The sequence below is a fragment of the Medicago sativa genome, chromosome 8 (genome assembly GCF_051527215.1).
Source record: "Medicago sativa cultivar Bolivia chromosome 8, Bolivia_mono, whole genome shotgun sequence".
Taxonomy (NCBI): domain Eukaryota; kingdom Viridiplantae; phylum Streptophyta; class Magnoliopsida; order Fabales; family Fabaceae; genus Medicago; species Medicago sativa.
The window spans coordinates 18,283,322-18,294,833 of NC_140756.1; the positions used below are offsets into that span (position 1 = coordinate 18,283,322).

Genomic DNA, 11,512 nt, shown 5'->3' on the forward strand with positions numbered 1-11,512 from the left:
GAGCTATATGTAGTTCGACTCGATTGGTTCATGAGTTGGCTCGATAATATATATATATATATATATATATATATATATATATATATAGTTTGGAAGTGAAAGAGTATTTTGAGGATATTCTCAATTTTAATTGCTTAATTTTATTGGATCTTGTCTCTCTTATATGCACTAGTTTGTTGGCTGGTAGTACGTTCTAATAATAATTTTAAGTCTTTTTTAGTTAAACAATAAATTACTACATACCAACATAAACAGGAAATATGTCCAACAACTAACAATAATAAAATAAAAGTTGTCTCATTTAATAATAAAAAATGGTGAAAAAAAGTTCCACAGGTTAACAACATATAAAAAGACGGAAGAAGTTAAAATAGTCCCACATCGGTGGGATTAAAAGAATAGATATGAGATTAGCTATATAAAAAGACGGAAGTGTGTAGTAGAGTTTCATAGTAGTAACGCTCAACAGTAACTTACTATGTTACATGCAAAGCGTTGTTTTAGCTTGGGTACCCAAGGTTATAATATTTTGGTTTTGCATTCAGCACAAATCGTTTTTTAATGATTTGAATTGACGGATCGAACCTAACGAGTCGAGCCGAGCTATTCGTGAACTTTAAACGAGCCGAACTCGAGCTTAACAAAAGGTTCGTATCAAACTCGAGTCGAGTTTCGAGCCGAATCAATTCTTATCGAGTCGAGTCGAGCTCAGACGAGTTCGGCTCGACTCGACTCATTTCCAACCCTATCCGACACATAAGAGCTGAGAAAATATAATAATTTCATCTTCTATTTCGTCATCAATATTACAACAATTATTACAAGAATTTCATCTTCTATTTTGTCATCAATATCAAGGACATCCTAAGTATAGAATTCATCTAATTTAGATGACATTTGATCCACACTCCAATTATCAAGGGAATGATATTCTAAAAGTAATTTGGAGTTTGTTCGAGAGGTAAGTAAAGTGTGGTCAATGATGGTTTCAGCTAGGATTTGATTCGGATTTGTCGGAATGATTCATCCTTATATGAAGTTCACATATAATATAATATAGGTCAAATGCATCTAAAGGTCCTTTAAGTTTTTCGTTTTTCCCAAAGTGGTCCTTTAAGTTTCAAAAGTCTCAAACAAGTCCTTTAAGTTTCAAAAGTCCCAAACAAGTCCTTTTCGTTTTTGAATCGTTTCAAACAAGTCCTTTTAGAGGATGATGGTGATGATTCAGATGATAGCAACAAAGAGCATTATCCACCATTTGTCATGCCTAAAAAGATGACTAATTTTAAGTGGGTGTTAGGAGCCAGATTTGGTACCAAAGATGAGTTCAAAGAAGCAATTACCAACTATGCTATCTACAATAGGACTTGTTTGAAACGATTCAAAAACTAAAAGGACTTGTTTGAGACTTTTGAAACTTAAAGGACCACTCTGGGAAAAATGAAAAACTTAAAGGACCTTTAGATGCATTTGACCTATAATATAATATAAGAGGGGTGAACAGTAAGGTATTCGGATCTCTCATAGTAGTGTTTGGAAAGAGGATCACAGGGTAATTATCCTATATTGTTATGTGAGAAAGTGTTGAGTTGTGGACCAAAATCTTTCATGATGTTGAATTGTTCGAGATTAATTTGTGAAAAGCAATACCAAGCTTTTGTGAAGAAACAGTGGAGGGATATGACAATTTGTAGAGTAGGACGGTGTTAGAACAACAATCAGTAACCAAAGATTAATAAGAAATGAAAATAAGTGGAATGAGCATAAGATATTTGTTAATCCATTTCAGCCTATGATGTCTATCTCTACGACTATAGAGTAATTATAGTTCTGTTTGTATTACTCTGATGTGTTAGAATTTTAGTGTTACAAGCAATATATATAGTACTAATATGATTAAGTTTACAATATTACCCCTAAATTGTACCTATGCGACTATATAACAGCTATAATTATGTTCGTATTAACTAGACTCTAACCCGTACGATGTACGGGTTTTGTTGAGTTTCATAGGTAAGTATCAAAGTGGCTATATTATTAATTTTAGAATTACATTTAAAGTCATAGAAACAATCAAACTAAGTGATGATTGAGAGTGGTCGACATGCAAAATCTCAAAAAAGCAAATTAAAAACATTAGTTTGCATCAATAAAAATGAATATGGAATCAAAGTCATGAATTAAATTATGTGAAAGTAATCAAACATGGAAATAAACACAATAAAAATGAGTGTTAGTGCTTTAAAAAAGGCATTTAGGATTAAATATCCATTTTAGAAGCAACAATATTTCAATAAAAATGTTAGTGGTCTAGTGGTAAAAGATCTAAGGTGTTGTTATGGGTAAGTGGTTCAATTCCATTCCCAGCAGACCTTTTTCTTCAAAAGAAATATTTAGACCCGCCAAAAAGGGCGGGATTAGGGTTAAAGAGGGTTGATTGGAGACGTTATTTGACGGTAATATGTAACAAAATAGTTTAGTTGAAGGTCAAAATATTAAGAAGCATATACGTTGGTACTGTATCATAACATAATATTTCCATGACATCGTCCTTGGTACTCAACATAACATAATATTTTAGAAAGTAAATATTTGACACTTAATTTTGCGAGACGGGTTAAGATTTATAAGTAGGAGAAAAATGTCAGTGGCTTAGTGGTGAAATTGTTGAGAAGAAGTCATTAAGACCCGGGTTTGAATCCATGCAAAGGCTTTTTTCAATAAAGATTTTTTAGAGTAATTGCGTGGAGAAAGGAGGGAAATTTTGAGATTAAAATTAGGGTTTAATTAGGGTTAAGGATAGCTTGACGGGTTAACATTTATAGATAAGAGAATTAATGATTTGTTTAAAAGGGCGATTGATATTGGATATCAATTAATGGAAGCAAAATTAAATCAAGAAAATTGTCAGTGGTTTAGGGAGAAATTGTTGAGAAGAAGCCATTAAGACTCGGGTTCAAATCGTTGCAAAGGCTTTTTTCAATAAAGATTTTTTAGATTAATTGCGTGGAGAAAGGAGGAAAATTTTGAGATTAAAATTAGGGTTTAATTAGGGTTAAGGATAGCTTGACAGGTTAACATTTATAAATAAGAGATAATGATTTGTTCAAAAGGGCGATTGATATTGGATATCAATTAATGGAAGCAAAATTAAATCAAGAAAATTATCAGTGACTTAGTGGTGAAATTGTTGAGAAGAAGCCATTAAGATTCGGGTTCGACGGGTTCGAATCCTTGCAAAGCAGGGATAAGAAATTCAAAGACTTTTTTTTTTCAATAAAGATTTTTTAAATTAATTGCATGGAGAAAGGAGGGAAATTTTGAGATTAAAATTAGGGTTTAATTAGGGTCAAGGTTAAGGATAGCTTGACGGGTTAACATTTATAAATAAGAGACGAATTAGGGTATCAATGTTACAAGCAATATATATAATACTACTACTACGATTCGATTCAGTTTACAAATATTACCCCTTGCCTTCTTTAGTGTCTTGTATATATGAGCCGCACTTCCTCCATGACAATCACATCTTGGAAACTAGGGTAATACTCCTCCTAGTTAACACGAGAAACATGCAACTAGTCCATGAAATGTTTGAACCTGTCACTCATTCTTTTGAAGTATTAACATTTTCAAGTAATATATATCCAGATGCAAGTAACTTCATGATCTTGTGAAACCTCATGTCAATATGTTTGGTCTTAACATGATACACCTGATTGTTTGTCAAATAAATGACACTCTCACAATCATTTTGGGGTTTTGGCTTAATCCCCCTACTTATTATAATTTTTTTAGTCTCAACAAAAAAAAATTCTACACCAAATTTTAGTCCCTTAAAACTAAATATGTGTTTATTAATTCAAGCTTAAACCACTTCCACCATGTGAAAAAAAAAAAAAACATTAATTTTCTTAATTAAAATCAACACATTTGATAAAGTCTTGACAAAAGAGTTTAAATATAATTAAAAAAAAAAATTGGTGTTGGTAGGTACTAAAACTGCGATAAAAAAATATTTGAAGTGAATCGTAGTTCTGAAGTTAATTTTATTAATTTCCTAATAAAATCACTGATTAGCATTATTGTTTAGGGTTGATTAGAATTTGTATGAAGATAAGGATGGGTGTGAATCTTCAAAGCGACGAATGAATGGTTGTTTGAAACGTGTTAATGTTTCATGTTCAGGGTGTGCATTACTGAAAAAACTGTCTAATTTATTATCCTTTTGTACTTGAGTGTCTAGGCAAATTCAAAGATAAAATCTCTAGTTTGATTTATTAATTTGTATCTTTGAAACATTTATTTGCAAATCAAATACCAATTAAAAGTGAAGAAGGACAATATGAGTTTTCTGAAAAAATGTAGAGGTGGAAAGCGTGGGGTATAAAAGAAAGAAAACCAATCTAAAAACGACACCAAATTGCTTGCATCCATCTAACATGCTTTTTGGTTCAATCAATCTTTTGAAAGTTTCGTACCCCAAAGACACATCAAATTGTATCTTCCGTAATGTCATGTCGATGTGTCTGTCTCCGAAACGCTACGAATTCGGTTTCTTTAAAGTGATTTACTTATAAATGAATAATACCAATCGTTAATTCATAAATTAAAGGTATATATTGTAGATACACCGTAATAAATTATGAGTTTGTTACAATAACCGTCATTAATTTATTCACTTTACACTTTACTTACTTTAGAGAATTATAACTCAAGTAAATATTGGTGGAAGCGGAGTTTTCACAAGAGTCTTCATGTCCGTGTTAATGTGGCGGACTCACTTTAGTGTTAAATGTAAACTTCAAACAAAGACTATAATTACATCAAGCTTAGTAATATTGGGTATACATTTGAAACCAAGTATATAATGCTATGCATGTATTTGATAACGAAACCAGATGGATGGACCTAATTAACCTTTTGTAACTCTAGGAATCATTTTAGAATATTGATATCGAAGATTAAGTGTGTGATTGATACTGAAATATAATTTTAGAAACCAAACTAAATACTTATTCGGACATGTGGTGAATATGCCTAAATCTGTGAGTGTGAGTTTTTAGTTTCTGGCCGTGATTATTTGAATAAGTTTGCAAGGTCATTTGAATCATGTTACAAAATTTTGCTTATGAATCCACTTGAGCTGGCCTATTGGTGTTGGTTTGAGACATAGTATATGTTCTCAAAGTCTCTTCGATTCTTTTTGTGTCAATTTCGATAGATTAGTTTGACTTCTTCAAAAAAAAAAAATTGCTTATGTTTGCCTCATTATGTCCAACATGATTTGAATAACTGGTAAACTGGAATCAAGGTTTTGTGTTGAGAGAGATTAAAGATCAAGTTTAGGTTGGGATATTCGTTGTAAACACCTTGGGTGATTAAGGAAAGGTTTTAAGCTTTCTCTATTGAATCCCAAAATGATAATCATGGAGGATTGAAAGAAAAATAGAGAAATTAAGGATCGTTCGTCTTGAACAAATGAGATTGATTTCTTGTATTTTTTTTTGCATCTCTTGTAAAGACTCGTTGATTGTTGATCAAAGAGACGATCTCTTCCACATATGTAAGCTACCTTTTTAAGCCGATGTCGTACAAACAACCATGTTATTCTTCTACTCAATCTTTATATTGAATCTTTTAATTTGGTTGTCATTGTTATTTATTCTACTTTTCTTGTCAAATGTGCATGTCTATAATAGAGACAAATTAAGTATAACACGTCAAAATATATTTAGATTTTTTCAACACATCAAAGACACACAATCCATTATAGATAGGGAAATGCATATTTGTTTACAAGCTAATGGCACTATATAGCCTACCCAAAAAAAAAAAAAAGGTTATTCACAAAAAGAGTACCTAAAATCCAACTTCATGTAGTCCATAATTTTGAAGTTGTAATGTTAAAATTCCATAAAATCAAGCACTCCATTTCCCTTCTCAAACCAAAAAAAAAGGTGACATGTTTGTTAAGTCACATGAATTTGTTGATTCTCATCCCTATTCTGTGAATCTAGACTCAACAATGTCTCTTCAATCTCTAATGAAGAATTAGGCAACTTGCATTTCATTTTCTTTAATTCCTCATTTGAACAAATGAAAATCTTCTTTACCATGTTGCAAAATTCCCTGCATGTATAAAAATATGGCACATGACACATGTGACAACATGTCATAATATGTAACATGTTACTATTGAAAGTTATGTGTACAAAGATTGATGTTACTTACGGCCATGGATCATCACCGACAAGCATCATGTCATTTTCATTATCAGTGAAAGTTACTCTCCATTTGTTTTGGGAACGTAACTCTCCTTTAATATCAAATAATTTCTCAACTTCATCTATGAGTTCATCATAACCATTTAACATGGTTAAGTCAAGTGCACGACCAACAGCTACACCTTCCATTTGCACCTTCTCAAAAACAAGAAAAATATTTGAAATGACTAATATGATCAAAGTTTTTCAAATTCAAGGACCATTTTGAAATATTAATAATTTTATGGACTAAATTGTTTATCTATTAATTTCAAGGTTTAAATGTGTATTTAGGCCATGCAAATATACAATTTTTTATTTTTAGGAAATTTTATTTTAGTTCATGTAAATATAATTTTTTTGTTATTCATCTTTGCCATATTTTAGTAGTTTATTTTAGTTCTTATGTAGGAGGTACTAAAATCAAATAGTCAACATACTATAGGGCTAATTTCAACATAGATTAAATTCAAAGGGACTAAAACAATATTTTTATAGAGACTAAAAGTGACTAAAAACATATTTAAACCTAGTTTCAAAGAAAATATTGGTGATTCACTTTGAACTAAATTGTGAAGGAAAAATTTGAGAGAATATAACATTTTCAAGATTCCTACATAGTACCAACCATTGACCTCATTTATTCAAAGGACAACCAATTTCATTTTCTTTTTTTTCACAATATATGACTTACCTCCTAAAATGTGAAAGGAATCTTTAGCTTTTTATACTTTTATTACACTAAGGCTGAAAAAAAAATGTACCTTAGTCCTTGTTCTCATGGATGGTACAGTAGCCAGCTTGTTCTGCCATTCATTTGGTGATGCATCAGAAATTATTTTCTTCTGCTGCCCTTTGTTGGACAGTGAATAGTTAGGACTCTGAACCTTTTCAGTTTCACATGCATTGGTGGTAAGGATAATAGATTCTTTGGGACCACTTGTAGTAACAATGTTTAAACTTGGACATCCAAGTTCTTTTTCTAAACATGAATTAACATTGCAAGATTTGTTTTTGTTGTTCAAATTAACTCCAAATAACCAACAATCAAGAGGATTCTCATTCTTTTTCGCGTCTTCTACTCGGTCGCATGTGAGGCCATCGCTCGGTCTAGATGCGATGTTTGTGTTAGCATAAGGGTTGGAAGTTACATTCAAATGTGGTGAATTAGGCCAAATTCCTTCCACCAAGACTCTAGAGCTTACAATCTGACTCTCCTTGCCTTGGAGTTCGGCAGCACCGGTTAATTGGGTATGCTCGTGAGCTTGGGATGATCCGGGATACCAAAAACCTGAAGCAGTTATAGGATCGATGTTCAAACCCAGATGAACGAGAAAATACTAACATATTAACTAATATACTAAAAAATCTTAATGTTGAGAATAAACAATTCATTGAGAGAACTATTGTCAATAACGTTTTCGCACCGCAAGATGAAACATCGGAAGGCCTAGATCTTTTGCTTTTCACTGATGTTTGAGTGACATTCAAAGTAGGAGAAGCTATAAAAGGTTCTATCTCCCATGAAGAAACTCTTTCTGGTCTTGGAATTGTTGCTGCTTCATCCCATTGAACCTAAGTGGCAAAAAGTTTTACATCCTCAAATGGTATGTATACAATTAACAGAAAATGGAAATAAAGATAGGATATTTAGATCAACCTTCAATGATCTCCAGTGAGAATTTGACCATCCTGCAGAAACATCCCCAACCCCAACAATAGTGCCAGAAAATCTGATCAAATAATCAGACAGTAATAAATATCAACTTACAACAAAGGTTGCATTCTGACCACAATAATGGCCTGTTTAGATTCCCTCATTTGAACTTAAAAACAGGCATAAACACTTAAGAGACTGTTTGGAAGCAGCTTACGACACTTTCATAAGTTGCTTTTAGCTTATGAAAACAGCATAAATTAATAACTTACACATAAGCACTTATATGATAAGTGTTTATTTTATAAGCGCTTAATTAAGTTATTAATCCAATTAGAGTACCTTCTTTCAGGTGAGTCCTCTCCTTCGAATCTCATCTTGAATCTCATACCAACAGAAAACTTATGATTGTTGACTGCCTCCAAATACTTATTCAAACCAACAATAAACTGACTAGTCCTGAATGGATCAAAAGACATGTTCAAGACAAAGTTAAAAATTTCACAAACTTTTGGTTTATAACCTAATAAAATGCAATAAATTACAAAAACTACGAACCTTGGTTTGTAATAAACGACGAACATGGTACGAGTCATAACAGCGTGAGAAGCAGTAGCAAGCACGCCAAGATGCATGCTTTGGCTTGATATCACAGATGAAGGCATAGGACTGTGCTGCTTAGCTATACGCCTAACGCCAACTCTCAGTTGCCCGTTCTCTCCCCTACAACGATCAAGTCAAGACCAAAGCTTAGATAATGAATCTTAACTAACTTGCAACTAATACTAACAAACTTGCAACTACTTTTAACAAACTCCAACTATATCTAACAAATCTCCAACTATATAACATCGAAAGCAGAAAAGAAAATTATACAAGGAAAACTTGAATACCTTAGGAAAACAAAAGCATCTCCGGCCACCAATCTTTTGGATGCGACAAATGTACTCCAGCCGGTTGTAAGCAAGTGCCTCCTTGGTTGACCTGATCACAGTAGTGGAAGGGATATAAGAACTGTGTCGCTTCCACTTCTCATTCAATGCAAATCATAGAATTCATCCATTCGAAAATTTGATTATGAAACTAAAATCAGAGAACGAAAATAAGGCTACAAAAATCAAAGCGAAATTACCTCTATATATGTGTTTAAACTTCCACTCAAATCCATGAAGATCCTTTGCTGCTAGCTCCTGAGTTGGAGTTGCTGGTGTCATGTCCTACAATATACATAAACAAAAATCATTTGAAATTAAGAAAAAGCAAAATGATAGCATCATACAAAGAAACTCGGTAAGAAAATTACCAATGGAGGCAAGCACTCGGTAGCATGCTTTCTAAGAACTGAAAATCCACCATGTGTGCTAGTATCAGATGCAGTTAATATTTTGCAAAATGAGTGAAACTTCTGTTTTGGAGAATCAGAAGGATTTGGATCAGGATCTACAGGCTCAGTTTGCTGCACAAAACCACCAAGAGAAACCAAAACTAGTTTCAGAAACAGTTAAAAACTTTAAAAGCCTAACTTTTCAACATGGAATATTTTTCTTTAGCACTAGATATCTTTTGAAAAAACAAGACTGAATTAGAGATATGCAAAGAATGAGAAATATCTCACATCTGATTCTGGAAGCAAAGCAACACAAGCATAAATCTCATCAGTTTCTTGCTCAGCCTACAAACAAAAAAAAAACATCAACAAGATTCTAAAACAATCATTTTCACAACAAAAAACACATACAAGGACATGTAATGTAAACACAACAAGAGGAATCAAACAACAGTACCAACAACTGAATATTGACGACACGGCATAAAATCTTCGACGGTAAATTGAAATGTGGAATTTCCTGATTCAATTCCTGATCAGTGGATGCTTGCAGCTGCAACAAACAAAAAACAACCCAAAAGACTAAAAAGTTTGATATGCAAGTACAACAAAAAAAGTTGTTTTGTTTAGACAAAAATTGAATACAAACTAGAACACAAAAATGGAAAAGCAACAAAATAAAAGAGTCAAAGAAAAGAAACACACTTGTTCCATGTGACCTTGAGGAAAGTAGAAAACTCTGTCACCAGTATTAGGAACATCCACCAAAGGTCCTGCACACAACTTCCATAACTCTTCATACAAATCATCATTTTTAACACCTGCAAAAACACAAGAAAAAAATTAACAAAAAAAATAAAATAAAAAGAATCTTAATGCCCTTGATTTGTTTCTGAAAAAGTTTACAACTTTAATCTTCAATTTCTTCCTCTATGTTCATAAGGTAAAAGGGTCACTCAAATTCATCTTTTTTATCAAAATTAGACAAAGAACAACAGAATATTAAAAATTGCTAAAAAAACACAAGCATTTCACTTTTGTGTATGAACTTTCAAAGTAACCAAAGAGAGTAATAAAATATGAAATTCCAACCACAAATTATTGACCTTTTTCTTGTTGAGAACTTCCTCCTGGGGCCCTTAGATTACACTCAAGATGTGCCATTCACCAATAACAAAGAACAAAACAACAACTATTGAAGAAGAAGAAGATGAAAGAAGAAGGTCCTTGAAAGTAGCCACTAATAGATTAACCCATCAATAACTCATGAGAGAGAAAACATGAACGAGAAATGATGAGAGTTAAATGCATGTTTTTGGTTTTTCAGTTACACACATAAAAATAAGGTAGTACTAACTTCATGTTTTTTTTTCAGTTACAAAAAAAAAAAAAAAAACATTATAGGATTTGGTTTTTTTTCTCTGTCTTGGGTTTGTTGGTGAGTGACAATGAATGAAATTCAGAGATCACTTTTTTGTTTAACTCATTTTTCACTTTGAAGCTGCAAAACTAAAACCAAAACCAAAACCAACTTTTTGAAGAGTTGTTTTTCTCTTCCTTCCTTTAAGTGATGTCGTTGTCTTTGATTGTTTCTCCCAAAAGAACCTGAACGAATCCACGTTACCAACTTCCCAACGTTGTTGCCTTTTTCTGCTCTTGTTTCATAATAATGTTGCAGTTCTTCACAGTTCTGTTTCTTTTTCTCTCTCTCTCTCTCTCTCTACACTTTCACTTTTACATTACACTTCTTTCTTTCTTTCTCTTTCTATAGGGACTCTAGTCCTATTACTCTATAGAATCACCTTAGCCTAGTGCAATAACTTATTCTCCTCAACTCATTATTGGTTGGTTTACTGTATTTTTATTTTTATTTTATACAAATAGTTATAAATAATTTACTCAAATACTCCCTCCGGTCCTTATTATAAGAAACAATTAACTTTTTTGGTTCATTGTGTAAGTGATGTATCTAGTCTATATTTACACTAAGATACATTAATTATTCTATGAACCTAAAAAGTCAACTTTTTCTTATAATAAAGACCGGAGGGAGTACTATGCAGTTATTTTTGTTATTTATCTTTTTTTATATCATGATTTAGTTTTTTATGTTATAAAATGACAATATCTTATTATTTTTTATGAGATTTTTTCAATGAAATTTGAGTTTTTTGGTATGTACAATGAAAATTTGGATTTGTTTATGAGTTTGATGAGTTTTTTGATGATTTGTTTTGGAGTTTTTGATTTTTTTTATTAAAA

The 11,512-nt window shown here is 32.1% G+C and overlaps 1 protein-coding gene across 1 annotated transcript; it reads right to left on the bottom strand.

Moving 5' to 3' along the window:
* Positions 1-5,835: 5,835 nt before the first annotated feature.
* LOC146897501 (auxin response factor 18-like) lies at positions 5,836-11,009 on the bottom strand. The gene is made up of 14 exons (XM_085735547.1): positions 10,357-11,009; positions 9,956-10,071; positions 9,708-9,803; positions 9,539-9,595; positions 9,227-9,379; positions 9,056-9,140; positions 8,817-8,907; positions 8,482-8,646; positions 8,266-8,382; positions 7,927-7,999; positions 7,694-7,841; positions 7,031-7,557; positions 6,235-6,422; positions 5,836-6,132 (listed from the first exon to the last, which is right to left on the bottom strand). Exons 1-14 carry the CDS (start codon positions 10,412-10,414, stop codon positions 5,973-5,975), a joined length of 2,034 nt encoding a protein of 677 aa, XP_085591673.1. The 5' UTR covers positions 10,415-11,009; the 3' UTR covers positions 5,836-5,972.
* Between the last annotated feature and the right edge of the window lie 503 nt (positions 11,010-11,512).